The 21,314-nt window shown below is 47.0% G+C and overlaps 2 protein-coding genes across 5 annotated transcripts; one reads left to right on the top strand and one right to left on the bottom strand.

Annotated features, from left to right (window-relative positions):
- Positions 1 to 9,449: 9,449 nt before the first annotated feature.
- On the bottom strand, positions 9,450 to 12,169 carry LOC123060001 (uncharacterized). Of its 4 annotated transcripts, XR_006427687.1 has the most exons (4): positions 11,793 to 12,169; positions 11,156 to 11,281; positions 10,682 to 10,768; positions 9,452 to 10,595 (listed from the first exon to the last, which is right to left on the bottom strand). XR_006427687.1 is itself a non-coding variant. In XM_044482561.1 (3 exons), the coding sequence occupies exons 1-3, from the start codon at positions 11,962 to 11,964 to the stop codon at positions 10,689 to 10,691; spliced, it is 378 nt and encodes a 125-aa protein (XP_044338496.1). In that variant the 5' UTR covers positions 11,965 to 12,169; the 3' UTR covers positions 9,453 to 10,688. The 4 variants fall into 4 exon arrangements, 1 of the variants encoding a protein (XP_044338496.1); XR_006427688.1 differs by having other exon boundaries at positions 9,450 to 10,268; positions 10,532 to 10,595; positions 10,682 to 12,169; XR_006427686.1 differs by having other exon boundaries at positions 9,453 to 10,595; positions 11,156 to 12,169.
- Positions 12,170 to 19,713: 7,544 nt separating this feature from the next.
- LOC123057714 (uncharacterized) lies at positions 19,714 to 20,562 on the top strand. The gene has a single exon (XM_044480627.1). It carries the CDS (start codon positions 19,819 to 19,821, stop codon positions 20,287 to 20,289), a length of 471 nt encoding a protein of 156 aa, XP_044336562.1. The 5' UTR covers positions 19,714 to 19,818; the 3' UTR covers positions 20,290 to 20,562.
- Positions 20,563 to 21,314: the final 752 nt, after the last annotated feature.

Genomic DNA, 21,314 nt, shown 5'->3' with positions numbered 1-21,314 from the left:
GGTCTACGGTAGTAAAGCAAGGCCGCTTGGCAAGTCTCAGTCCAATCCGAAACTGTTTAATACCCGCACATGAAAGAAAGGGAGAAATGACCACCGGAGGAGAACGGAGCGCCGGATTACAAAACGGACAACGGGGAAAATGCTCGGATGCATGAGACGAACATGTATGCAAATAAAATGCACATGATGACATGATATGCAATGCATGACACACAAGCAATGACAAGGCAACAACAACGAATAACTGGACGACACCTGGCACGTCGGTCTCGGGGCGTTACAGTGCATGAGTTCGTATCCCTCTGTCGCATTAGCGTGAACCTAAACTAACTACTGGCTGTCGCTCGGAAACCGAAAACCGGTACACCTGGGGCCTGACACTCCGGTCACTCGTCGTATACTCCTGGCGTTGCACTTCTTCGTCATCGATGATCTATGCACCTGCATCATCACATGAGTCGGTGATATGCAACATACATAGTTGAGCAACAGAAAGAGACAGACTTTGGCAAAAAATAGAAGCAACATATCATAAGCATAAATAACAAAGTTCATCATACCCAAAATACCCTAACCAGAGTGATCTTCGCTAGTTGAGGAGGACGGTTTAATTACATCACAAATAAAGTATCGTCGTGCATAACTCAAAGTTTCATCATTCAGAAAGTATGGACTAAATGGACACATTGTCATATATCGACAATCACTCCAACATGTCGTTCCATCCATCCAAGTCAGGGAGATAGTCCCCGAGCTTAGTGAAAGGCTTCAGGTCAAGACGCTGAGCGGCTACGCGTGTTCGGACATCTTCCCGCGATATTTGCCCTTCCTCGTAGAATAGACCTGTTTTGTCGAGGACCTTCTTCACATTGACTTGGGCAAGTTCATGCTGGATGTGATAGAACTCAGCTCGAAGTCGATGATCCGGGGTATCTCCTACGTTCTTTACCCATTGCAGAATATGGGCATCGCCGGATTTAGGTGACATGCGAAGGTCCTGATGATCCCGTCTGTACTCCAGCATGTCATGTAGGACATATAATCTATCACTAAGAGAATCACTCGGTTGCTGGATGCAGCAGAAGTCGGTCTTATGGACGAAGGCGGACCTTCCATCCCTTTTCTTCTTGTCCTTGACCTCTCCACCCCGTACGCCGTAGTAAAACATAGCACTATCGAGAACAGACTTGACGTGGGTGTAATCCTTTTTGTTCATGTTTTTCGACGAGTCCAAGTAAAGAGCGTGGGAGTATCGGGGGTAAAGGATGATGGCGATGGTGCGCCCGCCGCTGCGCAAAATAAGTACACCTTAAATTAATTAGCCTCTACCGTGCAAATAAATGATTGAAATCAAAGGAAGGATATCCGCGCGGATGACTTATAGGGGATGATTAGGCATGAGAATCGCCTCCTTGTCCCTATTAGCGACCATGAAATCGACGATGTAGCCCCTCGCATATTCACGGTGCTCTGCACAGACTGCCAAGAAGCCCTCGTGCATGTAGTACGGGTTAGTGACACACATATAATGTATCTGCTCAATCCCGATGATGTAGTTCATGTACAAGGCATAAAGGCGGACAAACGTAAAATCTAGTTTCTTCAAGTGAAACATGTCGAAGATGTAATCGAATCGAATGAAGAACTTGTCTGCAGGGCATGAGTGGACGTACAAGTTTTTCCGCGGCACGTTAACCACATAGAGTGGGTATCCTGCATTTTCCGAGGTGATGAGGCCGTTCTCTCTCCACAGCACATCGTCATGAAGTCTCCTTAGATTGCCGTGTGTGGCCTCTAACGCCGCCTTAGGTAGGATTGGTTAACCGGTGACATGCCATTTTGCTGCACCGGGGATAGGTATACGGTCTTGAACCTGAGGCTGCTGAGGCGGCCGGATCATAGAAGCAGCTTTGTTGCCTTTCTCTTCCTATGCTTCTTTCCTACTGAAAGTTCGTCTATAGTACGTTAAGCCTCTGGAGGCGGCAATTCATGCACCGACTCATGACGCTCAAACCCTGAGTACTCATCATAGGCGCCAGTATTGAGATACTATTTAGTGTTATCGTCATCCTCATCATCATCTATGCCAACGTGATCAGCGACTAATGGAGCCTCTTCCTCACCCCGTCCGCTATCACCCAGCATGACAGCCGACGCTAATTGGGTAGGTGAGGTGTTGATGTTCATACCTTGCTGAGGCTGCGTGCTCGTGGGTGTGCTCCCGGCCGCCTCCAGACGAAGCATACTCTTTGGACACAACATGACCCACCCATTCCAACCACCAAGCCGTCGCGGGGTCTCGTCGTCATCCCCCCTAGTACCGGAGGAGGCAAATTCTCGTGGCCCGGTTTGACACTGACCACGGAAACCTTGAAGACGTCAGGGGGGATCGGCCGGCTGTGGAACAATGGTCCTTCGGCTTCATTATCGTCGCCTTCCCCACGTCCACCTTCTGGTCACTGATGGTGTACAATATGGTGCATGGGGTTATGTCAGCCTGCAAAGACATGTCTGCGACGTGAGACATCCGAAAGGCAACGGAAATGGAAGATTATACATTTATTGAAGAGGGCCTGCGACAGATATCATGAAGGCGTCGAGCTCAGCCAAAGAAGAAGCACCGCCGAGCACGTCCGAGATGGAGGACGGGCTGCTATGAGCAGGTGCGGGAGCTGTTGCAGGAGCCAGTGCGGGAGCAGGTGCTGGTGCTGGTGCTGGTGCAACGCTAGTCGAGTAGCTCCCGAAGAAGTCGGCAAGGGGAAAGTCCGCTGCATTTTTTTCTTCTGGATTTTGCCTGCTCCAATTGAAAACGGCCGGAACCAAGGCACTAGACATATTTGCAATCACGGAGGCGGGGATGGGTGGGGGACTTACAGAGAGGGGAGAGACGGTGGCAGGGAGGTGCTCGGCGACGGAGGCAGGGGCGGGGAGGGCGGGCTCAGGCTCAGGCGGCGGTGAGGTCGATGGCGGCCTCGGGCAGCGGCGGTGAGGTTGAGGGCGGCCCTGGGTGGAGACGGTGAGGTTGCGGGCGTCGACGTCGGCAGGAGACGGCGGCGAAGTGGGGCGATGGCGAATTGGGGAGACGGCGGCGAAGTGGGACGAGGGATTTGGGGGAGAAGTGGTGACCGGGTGGAGGGAAACCGCTGGTTAAGTCAAACAAAGCGGTAGCGCGTTACTGAAAACACGCTATAGCTAAGTTAGCTATAGCGCGTTTAACTAAACGCGCTACTGCTATGCCTTTTCTTTTTCTTTTTCTCTTTTTCATTTATTTTTCTTTATATTTTATTTTTTTTCCTTCTCCTTTTTCAATTACTTTCATTTTCATTTACTTTTCTATTTTCTTTTCAGTTTATTTTATTTTCGTTAGCAGTAGTCTGTTTCTACGTCAACGCGCTGCTACAACAGTATTAGCGGCATCGCTGTTTCTATAAGACCGCTACTACTATGTGTAGCATATCGGCTTGATACTGAGAATTTTAGTAGTAGCGCTTTTATCGCTAGACGCGCTACTGCTATATATGCATCTGTAGTGCTGTTATCCTGCACGTGCTACTGCTATGTAGCACTAGCGCGCTTTTCTAATAAGCGCTACTGTTAAATTTCTGTGTATAAGGTTTTCCCTAGTAGTGCTTCTCAGCTACTAAAACTCCTGGAATAGTATATGAGAGAAGTGGATTTTTATCAGAGCCTCCATGGTTTGTCGATGGATGTGAACTAGACAGAAGGAAGTTTTTGATGGCAGATGCTTTTATCAATCGGCCTCCATTGTTGCTTCCTTGTACTTTTGCTGTAGACGCTTTCTTCTTGTATCATATAATCAAGTGAATGAACCATTTGGGTGAAGCTGCGAACATCTGTTTTTCTTTGTTGCCACCTCGTTTATTGCCAAACCTACGGTCTTCCATCCATGCATTCCTCCGGAATCGTTTGCTGCTCCCGGGAGGTGTCTTGCTCGCAGCCCACCACTCCATCCCTTGCAAGCACATGACTCTCTCAAGGTGCGTGCCTCCCCCTGATTCCACAATACAACAGCAAATAATACCACGATTTTACATGTCTCGAGTATGATCAGGCAGACAAGTTCTTGCTAACTTCCCGGCGCCTCCGATTCCTACATATGTGAGGCCATGAAGAAATTCCATCTTGACATTTCTAGAAACTGGACTACCATTTCCTTATTGATGAATCATAAAGATTAGAAGTGATAGATATGTCAAACTCCCATCATGCATTAGAGTACGGTTGTTGTTGATGTTGTGTTCACAAGTGCATATGCGTGAGATATGAGTGGATACTTAAGAGGGGAAAGGGGGTGAACCGGGCTTCTTTTAATGACAAGTGAGGTAGCAATTCACATGAGGTCCCAAATGTTAGCTATGACGACTGCCATGTTGTTCCATGACCTGTTCCTAGTTGTACCCATGTGGTATCCATGCAATGAGTAGAAGGACAAGTGCATTTCGAAATGACAAATGCCATGATCGGCACATTAACTTTCTCCATGTAGGACATTATAGCCTACAAAAGGTCCCCGCCCCTTACATTTCACGTGCTCCTATGATGTACACTCCCTAATACAGCGAAGCGAAAGAAACGGATCTGATTGCAAAAGAGAGAAAGAACAAAGACTAGTTTATTTTTCTAAAAGAATAGTTGGTTACCATGTTTCATGGACGAAATCATATGGATTAAGGAAAAAAACCACGTAGGTCAATAAATGTTCGACAAGACCATGTATCAGTTGATCGCCATATGAGATTCGACACGTAGCTTGACCGTCCAAAACAGCATAGGCACAATTTTTGTCTAAGCAGCGAAAACAAACTAGTTGGGCATCGTTTAACTAACAAAAGGTGGAGTACATAGGGTACACCAGCATCCTCCAGAATACACTTGTGCTACTGGTCCTTGCAAAGCTTATTTTTACAGACTTTGGGATCTCTTTGCCCAGGAACGACTGGAGCATGCCTACAATCTTCGGGTGTTAGCGAGGCGCCACCGTGTGCCATCAACTTTGTCACCATGTATATGTGCTTACCGACCCTGCTGACGCATAAAACTTTTGGTGGTCTACAAGAAGAATATTTTACAGGATTTTTGGTCTAAATAATAAACAAGATATAGAAAGAACACACCCGGGGACATCACCATAAGAGCAATCACAAGTAAATTGGATCACCCGGCTTTGCATTGGAGGATCGACACATTCAACACCACACAAAACTCAATCCAAAACTATAACTAGTTAATAAAACAAGCAGGAATGGGACAAAATACTACAGTAGAGAAGTGTCGGTTCGAAGCCTCGACCGCTATCCATGCTGGATAATCACCTCCCTAGCCGCAGGGACAACCTATTATCCAAATTGTGATTTGAATCAAGAGCCACTCATATACTTGCAGAGAATTTTGTTACCATCTTTCTGATTGCTTACCTGGTTGTTTGCGATGCCAAGACTTGGATGACAGATGATTTGGACGAAATTCTACCTATCTTGAAAAATCCGTGTTCCAAAATCAATGCCCATGGAGGATGAGAGTAATGGCAGCAGTCGGTCTTTCCCGTCCACGAGGCAACACGCCTAGGACACGGCCCCAAGAAGACGAACCAACCTAGCGCATGCATCGTCAAACCCACAGTACCTGCCTGCCTCCAGAATCGAGATGCTGCCCGCTGCACCGCCCCTCACCATGTGTCACGCTCGCAGCCCACCACGGGGGAGTGCGACCCCAGCAGACCAACACCAGCATGTCCACCACCACTGTGTCCAAGCTCAAACTCACGCGCTCGGTGTAGATGAGGGTCCAACAACTGATGACCAGGCAGGGGAGATAGGTGTTTGCGCATGTCGTGTGAACAGCATGAGGCCCCCAGAGTATGCGAGAATAGTTAATAATGAGATCATCATTTTAGAAAATGATGCGGAACTGGGTAGTGATATTGATCCGAAAGAAGCTCAAAAGGCACTTGAAATAGCTATATACCCGGGACATTGTCATTTGGGAGCATCAACAACACCACTAGTTCAGTAATCTAGCCAGTTAGGGCTCCTCGGTGCACTACCAACCAAACGATAATGTGCTTCAAGATCGCCTCTTGTTTCAGCGGTCGCATAACAGACTACTATGGCGGTGAGTGGCCCAACATCGAGCGGTGCACATTACCATAGCTGTAAGCAGGGTAGTGACCGTCGTCGCGGCTGCAGAGGGAACAACAGGAGCGCCTACAATGATGGCGATGACTGCTAGTCAGCGCCGGCCTACCACCAACAGACCATCAATGAGGTGGGGCGTAAGGCCCAGCATGACGGCGCATAAAAAGTACACCATGCCAAAGCCAGTGACCGTGGCGGTTACGCCGCTTCTGTGCAAGAAAAGGCCCATGAGAAACCGAAGCTACCTGACTGGCACAACCAGGCTGGGGACGACGCCGGTTACATCTACACCCCGCAATTCTGCGAAGTTGCTACTAATATTAGGGAACACGCCGCCATGGATGACCACCATTATCCAACCACAAATATTACTCTCACAAGGTACTCTGGGACTCTCGCAATGCCCAGGTGTTCCGCTCCGAGACTCACTCGACTTTGGATACTATTCCGAATGTAATATATGATTTCATGATTTGGGTCTATATATAGGTTCAAAGACCCGGCTGCTAGAGATGCCACCTTATCTTGGCACATGTTCCTCTCCTCGTGTTGTACTCCTTAATGTACTTTGGCCCCATGGTGATTGTTCAAAAAAAACTCGCGCACGATACTAGGTAGTTTCTAGAATTAGTTAGTGTGGCAATTCATCAGTCCCTCCTCCGCCCTGAACATTACGTCTGCTTACATTGTTCTGTTTTTCCCTTTTTCTTTGGATTTCCATCAGTAATCCCAGCTGCTGAAACTGGAAGGCACCTCGAATAGTGTGTGTGTGGATGTGGATTTTCATCAAAGCCTCCGCATATTTGTCGATGGATGTGTAGTATACCGAAGGTCCAGCTCCAGGAAGCTTTTGATGGTAGATGCTTTTATCAGTCCGACTCCATTATTGCTTGCTTATACATTTGGTGTAGATGCTTTGTTCTTGTATCATCCAATCAAGTGAAAGAAAGCATTGTGAAATCACAGCTAATTCTCATCTTGATATGTGCATGTGTGTGGCTTTACTGTCTTTGTTTCGGTCACACTCTGTGCTCAGATGCTCACTTCCCAGTCCCAAGGCTTGAAGTTGGTATGGTCCCTCTTACCTCAAAATAGGAGGTAAGAGGGACCATGTTAAAGAGCCTCACTTAAAATTGCTCTTCTAAACATCGTAACAATTCTTTTTTAAAAACATTAGTGTGGACATTACGTCATTAACCTCGAGGAGAAACAACAAATATGGCGTCAAAACCATATGTATCACTTGCCTAGAAAAGAAAAGAAAGAACACTGTTACGCAAATTCCTGGTGGATCCTTTGTAGCAAATTCTGGTTTATATTATTGGAAAACCAGTGCAAACCCTTCCACGAAAAAAATGTAACTATAGAGATTTATCAACTGGTAATGTATGTTGAGCAAGTATGATGATCCAGCCTTGATACAAAGTTGTGTTGAGTTATTCCTTCCAAGCAATAGATGAGGTGGCAATCAAGAAAAAAAGATGTTTGCAGCTTCAGACTGGTTGTGTAATGACCATAACCATGTTAAAGTTTCTCAAGTCAATTTGTAAATTAATTTGTGGTCAATGCTTCTTCCATCCCAATTTACACCGCGCCCTCAATTTTTGCGATTCAATATTGAACAACAATTGTTGATAAATTATATCCAAGTAATGTGCAATATATTGTAGGACCCCAATAGCCAGCGAACGTTCCCCGAGAAGGATGACATTAGCGAATTTTTCCTTGGCATTTTAGCTATAGATGATGGCATTTTCTTGAGAACATGTCGTTTCTTATGTATAGAAGACAATCTTTTTCAGTAAACCTCCACCGCGTGATTTTGATCAGATGATTGTGGGGGCGTTCCCAACATTGTCGTATATTAAAATGTGTGGCTTTTGTGCCACAGGAATTAAACCAACAAAAATTCCGTACTCCAAAAAGTTTTCGATTGTTACATTTTTGTAGCACACAATCTACCTTTGATTGGTCAAATTGACCGCCGAAGTACAGGGCGAACGTGGCTAAGGGAACCTGTCATAGAGCCGGCAGCCCCACGGTATGACGCGGGATCCGGAACCGGATTTAGCAGAACAACGATGGAGGGAGCATGACAGCCTAGAGGAGTACTAGCGGGTAGTGCGCGGCGGCACGCCGCGCCACATGAATTGATAAGCTATTAAGTTCCTTTGTAATGCTCGGTAACTCGTTCCAAGATTTGACTCGTTGCAAAGTAGTTCATACAAGGAAAAGGTACATCTAGTTGGTACATGCATAAGTGATTTAAATCATGTAGTGATAGTCGTACCGGATGCAGAATTACCATGGTAAATTATGGAGAACTTGGATGTATATCTTATAGTGGAGTTAAGCTAGGATAGACGATAAGGCATCTTGAAAAGCGAGATTTTATTACATAAAACAAGAGATACATTTCATACAATGGTAACTACATTTCAATTGTAAGGACCAAATTTGCTGATTTGGTGATCTTTGATGATTCAGATCAGTTTTATGGCCACATGCCAGATTAGTGCTGCAAAGAGCTTGTACAAACTCATGTACTGACTAATAAAAAAAGCGACATTTTTCGAAATTAAATTTGAAGTCATACTATAATTCTCAAATTAAACATCAAATTTAATTAACACATCATAAAACCCTTGGTTTAATTTGATGCAAAAAATGACAATTTTAGTCCATGGTATTTTCGGCAATTTATATATAAAACAGTGCAAAAACATAAAATATAAACTTAAAACGTACCTTTTTTGGTCAAAGAACTTAAAATGTACTGGAAGACAGAAAAATGCCAGAAAATACCCACGGCAACTCATTAGAGAGCCCAGTGCAGTAGCTAAAACCAGAAAAATAAATCATCTATACTGGGCTGAGATAACTTGGGCCAGAGCCCATCGACAGAAATGGCCCATTAACGCCTGAAGGCCTGCTCATTTTCTTAGTTTGCGCTCGTTCGGGGATGAGATTAGACAACAACATATACTTAGATTGACAACCACTGCGTTAGTAGTTCCAAACAATTATCACATGAGCATATATCTTGCAAACAGAATGTTCAATGAAATGTTTATCCAATACTGGCACACACCTATGTGCATGTGCATATAGAACTGAAGAGGCAACTATCTGATCTTAATACAATAACTTAGAATACCCGCTAGCCAAGCAATTTCGTCAGCCAGGTGCTTGTTCTATCTGCATCGACATATATCGAAGCAGAATGTCAAAATGATGACATAATGGGAATCTTGTTTTAAGAAAAACAATGCATGAGCAATTGTCATTTTCACCATCTATGATAGATCACACCTACTAAATAAAACTTTATTTAATCCCCTTATGCTTCATTACCTTAGATCATCCCCTCAATAATGTACATATGTACTTAATTAACACAAATTAGAATGATCAAGCTTTACACATCAGTTTATTTTACACAACTTTTTATTTAAAAGCAAAGGGTGCATATACTCGCGCATTCTAACTGGCATATTAGTTTTATGAATTTACAGAACTAAGTTTCTTGTTGTTTGAAAACAGATAATGCAAAAGCAGGGTGGTCCATATCTAGGGGAGATGTATGCAGAAATTAGAGAAGAGTCGCCACCAGGTCCGATACAAGTGGAATTACATGATCTGTTTGAAGATGATCATACATGCTAAGGTACTACCATAGCTAGCAAAACAACGGCCTACTTTATTACAGTTCCTCCTAGCAGAAGTAAAATGACACACTTCAAAGTTTTGCTTCAGATATTCCTTGAGCTCCTCTAAGCCTAGGTAGACAGCAGAGAGGCCTCATTCATCATTGTTTACCCCTTGCTTCAGCAGCACTGAATCTGTTTCAAGGCCAATGGCTGTCACTCCTTTATCCATTCCTAGCTAGGCACCCACATACTTTTACCTCTCCTTTATGATTCCTGATGACTGCACCCCAACCACCAGTGTTTGGTTCAGGGTGGAAAGCGCCATCAATATTAATCTTCAGTTCATTCTCCATGGGAGGGAGCCATCTGATGTGTACCATCTCCAGTTTGTTCTGTAGGTTGTTTTTAATCTTACTTCAAATGTCAGCCAAAGAATGTTCGTTTTAGTTATCACCTAATAAACCTGTGAGAGCATATTAATTCTATTAGTACCCAATAAACTGGTTGGGGCATATTAATTTGATTAGCACTTCAATCATCTAGTTGTTCAATGAGATTAAAATAGTTGATTTGATCATCTAGGGAGAGAAGCGAACTGTCATCAAAATAACCCATATATTTGACGAAATCACTACTGATTTGTTTTCATATAAATTGATTAGCTCAGATGATGTATTTAACTATTTATGCAAAACTTAAGAGAGGTCAAGGCTGGGCAACATTCACCAAGCACCAGAGTCCATCAGCCTTGCTAGGAAGATACATGAGCTTCCATCAAAAGGCTTGAAACCTGCAAAGTAATGTACAATGAAGCTCTATCTCATGCATAAGCTTTGTCAGTCTCACTACAAATAACATTATTTACATACTTCCTACCATTATATCAAGAATACATAATGTGCCCTTGCACTCCCATGTTCTTCACTGTCCGAGGTTTTTCAAGTGCATGAATATTGGCGCTGCCTGCAATGTTCACAAGAAAGTTCAGACGATTCGCAATGCTATATCTGAAAAATTATAGGTAATTATTGGAGAAGCTTGCAGAATGAAATGAACTTATAGAAACAGAGAGCAGATCCATTGTCATTTGGGATCAATAAAATTTTATTTCTTCTTCCGTTACTGGTTTGCAATTAAGAGTCTTCATTTTTCACTTCTCAAAACGACTCATATTAGAATACCAGACCCAAATCTATTTTCTTGCATCCATGGCTCTAGAATTCTTGCGTACAAACCGAATAAACACAAGTAAAAGTTAATGCTAGGAAAAGAAATCCATACACGAAATCTACTTAACTTGAAGAACTCATGAAAACTTATTTTCGAAATTCAGGCAGAGCAGGCACAAACCAGTGTACAGGGCCACCATCTGCCCCGTCGATGCCTTCTTGCACCGGCAGGCACCGAGAGGGCACGCTGGCGGCCACAGGCCACTGAGGCTCGCCATGAGAGTGAACATGTCCAATGAGGCAAGGACTGCACATACGCATGGCATGGAGTGGTCAGAGGAGCAGATGAACACAGGTGCAAAGATATTTTGCATAAAAACTGAACTGATTTATAATGCAAACACAAAATATGGAATTAATTAAGTCAATTAATTGTCAGTTCTTACCACTCTGCCCACAAAATTCTGTCCTGCAAAATAAATCCCATATACTAAAAAATAAACAACATGAGATCAACCTTTTCTTGACAGAAAGAAACGACAAAATCATCAGATCAATCAAACTTATCCCAATCAACAAATTTTACTGAAACCACACGGAAACCTTGGAATTGTCAGAAACAAATTAGTCACACCACTCATCCATCCCGGAAACTGTGTAGATCGAAAACTTTAAGCAGGAGTCTTCACCCAACCATGAAGCTCACAGCACATCATTCAGAGAACACGACAGATTTGGATGGATAATATGGGGATTTAGCCTCACTGGGAGCAGCGTGTCATGCGATTGGAGTGAAGTACTGCTCGGATATGGGTTACCTCCGTGACATCCAAGATGAACCGGACCTCGAGCAGCCACATCGCCCCCTGCCGTTACGACTGGATGCCCGTGGTCGCCTCCAACCGCTCCCGACGCCGCCACCACGCCAACGCCTGCTTCAGCCACTGCACCATGCCCGCTCCTCCCCACATCCATCTCGCACCTCTCCATCACTGAGGCGGGGAGATGGGGAACTGGGGCACCTCCACCCTCGGCAAAGACCCTATCCTAGCCAAAGCGACAACTCCCTCCGACGACGACGTGGGGGAGGGCTCTGATGGTGAGGGTCACCGGCGGCCTGGGCGGGCGCATCCACAAAGAAGAGAAGGGGATGGGGATGCGGCGGGAGGGGGCACCGAGAGATGAGGCGAGAGTCAGTCTGATGCCCATTTATATCGGGAAAGGGCGGCATAGCCGTGTCACGGGATTGGACTCGAGGCTTCGAGAGAGACAAGAAATCGCAGCGCAGGACACGCACATCCCAGAAGGCCCAGTCAAAGTGCAAACCGCTTAAGAAAACACACGTGAAAAACGTTACAGGCCCAAAATGAAAAAAGAATTACAATCGAAGGTTCTATTATGCGTCACACGCGTCAAGTCCACAAGGTGGGAATAGCAAAATGAAGGGAATGAAGCACTTTCGTCACACGCGTAATTTTTACAGCTATCCTGAAAAAAATTCCAAAAAACCCAGGTAAATCGAATCCTTACAGGCCTAGTCTTCTTAGTATGGGTGGGAAGAAGCTGGGGAGAAAAAGGAAAACGTCTTCTCCCAAAATGCTATTATAGTTCATACTAGTGTGGAAGCACACATATGTTTTAATATTTATTCATCTTTTACAAGCTTTAATTAGGTGATATATTTTCTACACTGTGCTGGAATTTAGTCTATTTTGGGCAGCCCAATAACTATTTCAGAAATTCCTAATAAATCCTAGAGGCCCACTTAGCTCATTTGTGCAAGACAAGGGATACTACTAAAATTTAGTCACACATTGCTAGTTTAGTGGGAGTTGGACCTCCTTATAAGGGAGGTTCTTTCCCCACTTGTACGATCATGAGAATAAGAGGGATATCCACGCGCGCTCCTCCTCCGCCGCCCGCCTCGCCACGTCGCGCCGCGCCGCGCCTCGACGCGACACGACGCGCCGAACGGCGCGCCTCTTCGGCCGCTGCCTGTTCGCTTCGTCTCCCTTCGTTGCTTCACCTCCTGCCGCAGTCTCTTCGCGTCCTTCTCCTGTGCCTATATAAGAGAGGTCGCTCCTCTCCAGAGAGACACAATAGAAGCTCCTCTTCCTCTCGCCACAAAGTTCCGACCGCTGCGCTGCTGCTACGTTCTTCCCCATCCCGTCTTGCGGCGTGCTGTACGGGAGAAGGGTGATAAGGTTTTTGGGGAGCGCTCAGCGCGACTACCGACTGCTTCATCACGGACGATCCGGTCGCCGACGACTACTTCCCCGACGGCGACTTCTTCCCCGACGTCCACGACCTCCTCGACGACATGGCTGGCGAGGACACCGACCCCAAGTCCAGCGCTTCTGCTACTGCTGTCCCGTACGTGTTTTTGTTTTTCCTGTTAAAGGTTCTGCCGCAGTTCCTTGTTCTAGTCCTTGTCCTACACATGATAGGTTCTACTTCATATATGCTACTTGCTATACTGTCTGCTTTAGATATGATATGCTACGGTTCATATATGCAGAAGCTATTTACCTTCCCTCTGCCAGAACGCATGACTTGTTTTATCTCTACTGTATTAGTCATGCTTTATCTAGTATTTCTGTTAATAAAATCATTTGGTAAATTGCTCATATTTCCAACACACTGTATATTTCCATTTAGCATTAAAAGTTTCTCCTCAAGAATAACTGATGGGGCATGTATAACTGGGCAGAGTTCGGTCCAATTTCTCCTGCACGGAATATACAAATGAAATCTCCATTAAGAAATCCAACTATACTATGGGGCTATTTGGTTTTAGGACTAGCATTGCCACACTTTGCCATACATTTTTGTCAAACTTGACTAAGGTTAGTTCATCAAAATGAGAGCCACAAGTTGGCAAGCCTAAGGGAATCTTGCTACACTTTTTGTGTGTATGCCATGTGGGGTCCAAGTGTGGCTTGCCTAAGATGTGGCTTGAACCAAACACTCACCTAAGTTGGTCAAACTTGTCTAACCTTAGGTGTGGCAATCTTTGGCAAAATTAGTCACAAACCAAACAGCCCCTATATCTCCCACGGGAAGTGATCATATTTTTTATAGTACAAGCAAAAAGGCCTGTGCGCTGCAACGGGAGAAAAAAAATCCTCATATCTCTAGCTGGATCAGTTGGACAAACTATGTGTGGTCGGTTGATAGGTTATGAGATCCAACTCTTCCATTTGCAATTTTATTTTTTTGCCAGTTCTTTGGACTTGGGCCACCCGCCGGGTGGGCTTTCTCTGTTGGGCCAAAACGGGTGGCAAGTAATAAAACCAAATAGTATATGTGAATTTAATTGAAGCGGGACCAAAGAAGCGGGACGAAACCAAAAAAATCACCTCTCTTTAATAGAAGATATAGATTTCTAATCGCCATCTTTCACGAGCAAACTAAAAAGAACTTGGAGATAGCTTTCAGATACACGATTGACCTTCTTTCAAAGACAGAAAACATATATATCATCTGAAGAGTTGTCCCAGTAAGAGCATCTCCAACCGTTGTGCCCCCCCAGGAGGCATATTTTCAGCCTTCTGGGGTTGCTCCGTCGCTAACTTTTCTCTGGGTGGAAAAAATTTCCAGTCATCCTCCCGATAGGTTGTGTCTTTTTTTCCTTTTCACTTTTATTGTGCATGTCATTACAACAAACATGTTGTTAGCACTGCTGGGCCACGCGAGCTCGAGCTCGTCGGCGACGACCCCAGCCGACCAGGCGACTCCCAGGGCCGCGTCTTCGTCTTCTCCGCCACCGGCGACGCGCTGCTCGAGCTCGGCGCGCCCCCGGCCACCGAGCAGTCCGTTGACTGCCTGTCCGCGATGGCCGCGCCATCGGCGGCCTCCATGTCCGGCACCGTGACGAGCGCGCACACGGACACGACACTGATCATGATTGCGGTGCTCTGCTTCCTCCTCTGCATGGTCGGGCTGGCCATGGTCGCGTGCTGCTCCCTGGTATGCAACCCCTCCGCGTTCTCCGTCGACGGGCCGGTGCCGAAAGCATCGTGCGGTGGCCTCGAGAAGAAGGCGCTACAGCTGTTGCCGACCGTGTCGTGGAGGCCGGAATAGAGGGAGGTGGACGAGCAAGAGGGGGAGCGGCCGGAGTGCGCCATCTGCCTCGCGGAGTTCGCGTGCGGCGACGAGGTGCACGTGCTCCCGCACTTCTGCCACGGCTTCCACGCCACTCGCCTTCGTCAAGCAGCGCCTCCTTTTCCTCACCGAGGCCGGCACCCTGGACCCCGTGATGGAGCTCCTTCCCGGCCACGCACAGGCAGACGCGGGCGAGCTCCGCCCCGGCCACGCAGGCGTCGGGAGCGTCGCTTCCGGCTGGAGAGAACGACGAGGTCCGCCCCGGGCACGAGCGGCGACTGCGAGCTCCGGCCACGGCGCCTCCCCGTGCAGCTCGGCGTGCAGAGGACGGCTCGGTGTGTGTGCGTGGGGTAGCAGAAGGAAAGAGAAAAGAGAGGAGAGAGAGAGGAGGTGGGTGGCTGACGTGGCCGGTGCACCCAGATGCGCCCCGGTGGCCTGGGTGTGGGCTGGGCTCGCCGGCTATTTTTTTTGGCTAATCCGGTGAAAAGTGAGGTCCTGGGTTCGAGTAAGGCATTTTTTGTTCGCCCGGCGCCCAAAAAATGGCTTGGGAGGCTTTTTGAGGGCATAAGTGAAGATGCTCTAACAACTGTTCTCGGAGCATGCACACAGGTGCTTAATTAGATAAGTGTCCGTGTTAAAAATGTAGTGAAACATGGATACACCTTCAGAATAGTGCTCACCCGTATGCTGCTAGTGGTTCCATCATTTCAATAGTGCTCACATAATTTTATACTACAGACCATTGTAAAATAGCAAAAAAAATTCAATATGTGTCCTTTGTGACCATTAATTAGGTGGTGTACGTATACATAAAGTGTTCATTATGTTGGTGCATAAAAATACCTTGTGAGAATAACTGCAGAAATTTGCGTCTCATAATATAAGACAGTTTTCAAGCTAATATAACCAAGGGAGTAGTTAATTAACGGAAGAAGAGCTCATAAAGCACTACACTATTTTAAAATAAGGGACAACTTCTCTTTTGAAGAATATTACACCAAACGTTTCTACTGTGGCCCAGGCGATTGCTACTCAAAAGTCGATCCTATTCCTCCTACGCGGAATATACAAAAGAAATCTCCATCATGGAAAAAACAATTGTTCCATCTCCACAGGAGATGACCTTACTTACATAGGATTAATGGTCAAGATTTTGGGTGAGTACAACAGAAATTAACTACTTGATACTAAATAATCCATAACAAGTGGCATCGGTCTCTAATAATTCAAACTTTCGGTGGACAAGCACCTTCACAGATTGAGATCTAGTGAATTTTTCAGTGCATATCCATGTCCATCCTTGCTGGCGCCCTGCATTTTGTCCCTAATCCAGTTATGGTCTCTACCAAGAATATACCCTCCTTTTGGTTTCTTCACGTCTAAGCATACCACTGTGTGGCTATTTCGCCACATCAAGTTAGAAGAGGAGGAAGAGTAGCAGATTCCAGCAGGCTTGTAGGAGAATAAAGGCAGCTGCATAATGGAATGCAGCAGCAAAGGACATTTTATTTTCCATATCTTGTTTGATATATACCTAGTAATGCACTCATATACGTCCATGTGTCCAATGATGTGCTTTCTTTTCTATTTCCTGGCAGGTGGCTCATATGTTTCTGTCGTCAAATTTGTTTATTTTCTTGAAATTTGGTGACGTCATTTACCCCTTGGACTTTAAGATAGTTAATTGAAGTGTTAAGTAAACAAAATTGCGAGGGATTGACAGAGTTAATTAAATTGTTAAGTAAACTGAAAGTAAGGCATGACCTTGAATATCAGAGAGCATTATCTCAATGACTTTGATAGTCCCAATCCAGGTCAATGGTCTTGCATGAAAAGGCTTGTTCAAATTAATGAACGAAGTGTAGAAGCATAAATTTTCGGTCTCTAGCATTCGACGACTCATGACCCAGTCCAATGAAGTGATTGATTATTTTGAGAACCAAAATATTCCCCTGAAGAACACAATGAGGCATAAATAAGAGCAATGAACCCCAAGTAGATGGGCCACGCAGTCCATCATGCATTGGACAGGAGTTTGGTACCAAGCAACTTCACTATCTGGACTGTGCTTGCCTTGCCATGAAAATTCCGGCTAAAGAATCTACGTTCACAGTGAACCTTGTTAGTCTGTATGCTTGGCAAGTTTTTTTAGAAGTTGTTATCTACGTGTCAAAATGATGCATGCAATCATCTTTATTAAGTTATTCAACGGAGTCTAACAAAATAAATACAAAGATCTACTCAAAGCCACCTTCAAAGGTGGCGGCCGGGCCCTCGCCGCCTCGCCTCGTCCGTGGGGGGCCTCTGGATCTGGGGCGGCGGCCCCAGCTGGTGAGGCGTCACCGGCTTCGGCATCTGGTGGCGCGGGCGCAGGTCGGCGGTTCCCGGCCGTGCGGACGGCAAGATCCCCGAAGAATGCGGGCCAGCGCGCGGCGGCAGCGTTTGCTCCGGCTGCGTCAGATCTGGCCGCCCCCACTGCTCTTTTTCTCCAGCAAGCTCCTCCCCTCCCCAGATCCGGCTTGCCTCGTCGAGGGGCCTCGGTCTGCTCGGGTGGGAGTGGGTGTCAGGATGCAGGACCGGGGAAACCCCAGCCAGCCATGCCGGCGGCGACGCCCGCGGGCGCCGCACACCTTCCCGAAGGCGCCGTTCAGGTCTTGCTCCCCCTCCCCCTTCCCTTTGTCTTCCGGGAGAAATCCTCAATTTTGTTGGGCAGCGGCGACGCCCTTGGCGCCGTAACCTTCCTGAAGGCGCTGTTTTGGAAACAAAGGTGGGTTGTGGGCTTCGTTGTGGTGTAGGTGGAGTGTGTCGGCGGCGGCAGCATGCGTCCAGCGGTGGCGGCGTCTTCCTTGGTGCTGGGTCAAGTTGTTATGGTGCTCTTCGCCGGGCTGCAGTTTATTCCTCCGATGCCCTTGGATCTTCCAGGACGGGAGGGGATAGGGTTCCCCTCCTACGGTGGCTGCACTTCAGCTCGCTCTCCCAAATTGGTCTTGGCCCTCGCTGCTGCCCAATTGTGCATTCTCACCGCTCGCCCTCTTCCAAGTCAGAACTTTGGCATATGGTGTTGCTCTGCTCTAGGTGAGTCGTCGTCGGCATGCCGGGAACGCCTGGTTCCGCCCAAGTGGTTTCTTCGAGGCTATCCATCTAGGCTCTAGGGTGAGCATGTCCTTCGCTCAACGGTGCGGCGCCTTCGAGCCAGGCGAGGAGGCAGGGGCCTTCTTTGACGATGGATCTGGATGGATATGTCTTTCTTCAAGCCCAGGTTTTGGCAACGGCGTGCCTTGCATCGTCGTCGGTGCACTCTCCTAATCAGGATTTCGCTTTCGCCTTGGTTTTTCGGCATGCAAGAGGATAGTGGCATCTCCAACCTATATGTTTTACGCCAATCTTTCTAACTAGCTTGTATTATGTGCATTGTGAGCTGTTCCTTGGCGCCCCTGTATCTTTGTTGTATGTTTTCTTTGCTTTAGTTGGTGAGTGGTATATTTGAAGTTGTAATCCTGGCCGGTTGATGGCTTTGTTAATTCAAAGCCGGGCTCTACTTGAGCCTTCGTTCTAAAAAAAAAACCTTCAAAGTGAAAAAAGTCGCTACACGTACAAGTATAAAAATGTGCTCCAACTGCATCAATGGACACCATCTAATCCAGTGGCATCAATAAGCCGCCCACCTGGCCAGTTGAGAGCACCAGCTAGTCTAATCGTCCCACAATGCGCATCACATGCGCATACTCTAGGATCTACAAACGCCATCTTCTGTTGTCCCATTTTGTAAGGATCATTGCATAGACCTTGCCAGGAACATCTCCCGTCGACATCACCACAACACCAGGCAATGCCACCAGCCTGCACGCGTCTATCAAACCGTGCCCAATTCCGAGACTCCACTGCTCCATGCCGCCGAGACCTGCCGTCTTCGATGCGGTAAATGCAACACCTGCTTGGCAAGTATTTGGCAGAACTACAAATGTCATGACCAAATTCTTCTTTGTCTTGAAAACCTGCGTTCGCAAGGCAGTGGGTATCATGAACATGGAGGGGGCATCGGCAATGGTCAGTCTGTCGCCGTTTTGGACAAAATTCTACCTGCCTTGATAAAGTCGTGTTCCAAGATGAACGAACACGGAGGGGGAGAGAGCATGGATAACAGTCGGTCTTGCCGTCCATGAGGCAACATGCCTAAGACAGAACCCCAACAAGATGCCACGCATTTCCAAACCCAAACAGTACTGCCCGCGGCATCTTGGCCTCCCTCCGGAATCGCTCGTCGATGCTGCCGCGGCGCCGCACCGCCCACCATGATGCGTCGCGCTCGCCGCCCACCTCGCAAGCGTTCGTCTCCCCCCGATTCCCCGATTTGACTGGGGGAGCACGACTCCGACGCGATAAGGTCACTGTTCTCAAGCCGAGACTGATGACACGAAGGAGCGATGCTGGTTCGCCCGGTGAAGACGCGCTTCAGGTGGAGTTGGACGAACCAGGCTAGGGAGTAGGGAGAAGTGTGAACCCGGACTCTGCTTTTCCTAGGCCAAGGCCTCCACACACGTCGCGTCCAGCACGAGCTCATCGTCTCGGCACCCGGAGCATATATACCCGTACCACTGACACCACCACCAGTCCAGAAATCCAGCCAGTTAAGCTTCCTCGGTGCACCTCCCTCAAATCCAGATAGTCCTGTCTAGTCTAGTGCCAGTGCAAGCAAAGAAAACAGATAGAGGTAGCCAGGAGGTCGAGTCACCAACAAGAATGTGCTTCGAGTTCAGCTCCTGTTTCGGCGGCGGCATAAAGGACGACTACGGCGGCGAGCGGTCCAACCATGCCGGCTGCGGCGGCCGTCGCCGTGGCCGCGGCCGCAGGGGGGACCGTGGGAACGATGCCTCCTACTACGGCGAAGCCGACCGCAAGCTGGCGCCGGCCAAAGACCACCAGCCGGCCATCGACGAGGCGGGTCGCAAGGCCCACCATGATGGCGGGCGGAAAGCTGACCACGTGGTCGCCGGCGCCGGTGGCCACGGCTATTATGCTGCCTACGCGCGAGACAAGGCCCACGAGACGCCCAAGCTTCCTGCATGGCACAACAAGCTCGGGGACGACGCCGGCTACGCCTACAACACGGCGCGCCTCCGCCACCAGGCTGCTCCTGATCATAGGGAGCACGCCGCCATGGATTACCACCACTACCCAAGCACTACTACCAATCTCGTAAGGATTAGCTAGCATGGCAGTTCATCAATCCCCCCCTCCTCCTAAACACTGCCTCTGCTTCTGTTAATCTGTTCTGTTCAGTAGCTCTGGTTTTCTACTCTGTTTTTCCTTTCTCGTCTGCTGAAACTGAAAGGCACCTGGAATAGTGTCTGAGAGCCAAGAACCAGGGTGATGTAGGTTTTGATCAGAGCCTCCACGTATTTGTCGATGGATGTGCGGCACAAGTTACAGCACCAGGGATATTTTACTACTCCTGTTTGTGCAGTTGCTTGTTTTTACTTTTAGTTGTGGCTGCTTTCTTTTTGTATCATAAATCAAGTCAAAGAAAGCATTTCTGAGATCAAAGATGATTCCTCATTTCTACCGTTGCTATGTGCATGTGTGTGCCTTCGTTGTGTAATCTTCATTCACCTAGTTCCAGGGCTTGAAGTTGGTGCTACTGCCAGGATTTAAATTAGTTGCCAATTCGCATGTCAACTACTAAATCCTCAGGAATATTCATCCATTCTGGTAATTCTCATCTCACAGCCATTCTGAAGCACTCGAACCACAATGTCTTGAAATAGCCCACCACAGTTTGTTAAAAAAAATTGTTTGTTGGCACCTCATCTACTGCTTGAAAGAGCCCATCCACTTTTGTATTAAGCCTGAACCATCAACATATGATCAGGTCCTAAATCTGTATAATGTTTTTTTTTTCAATAGAAGCTTCACCCGATTTCCATTAAGAGAAACCAGAACCAGCTACAAAGTCTCGAATACTAAACTTTATAACTATGTGCTTTCTTTTCTATAACTCGTGGCAGGTGGCACATATGTTTCTTACGCCATATTTGTTGGTTTTTTCTGGAGGTGATGATGTCATGTCTCCATCATAGATTAAAATAACGGAAGTTTCAAAAAGATGAGAGGAGTTTTCTTAACTAATTACAGTGTTAACGTAGAAAATAATAGTAGGATGTGTCATGGTCTTCCCGGGAAAGAATGGTCACATAAAGGAAGTGTGAACACCAGTGTTTTTTTTTCAATCTCATATT

The sequence above is a fragment of the Triticum aestivum genome, chromosome 3A (assembly GCF_018294505.1).
Source record: "Triticum aestivum cultivar Chinese Spring chromosome 3A, IWGSC CS RefSeq v2.1, whole genome shotgun sequence".
In the NCBI taxonomy this organism is placed as follows: domain Eukaryota; kingdom Viridiplantae; phylum Streptophyta; class Magnoliopsida; order Poales; family Poaceae; genus Triticum; species Triticum aestivum.
The sequence above is the reverse complement of the archived record's forward strand: the minus strand, read 5'-3'. Positions and strand labels throughout refer to the sequence as shown.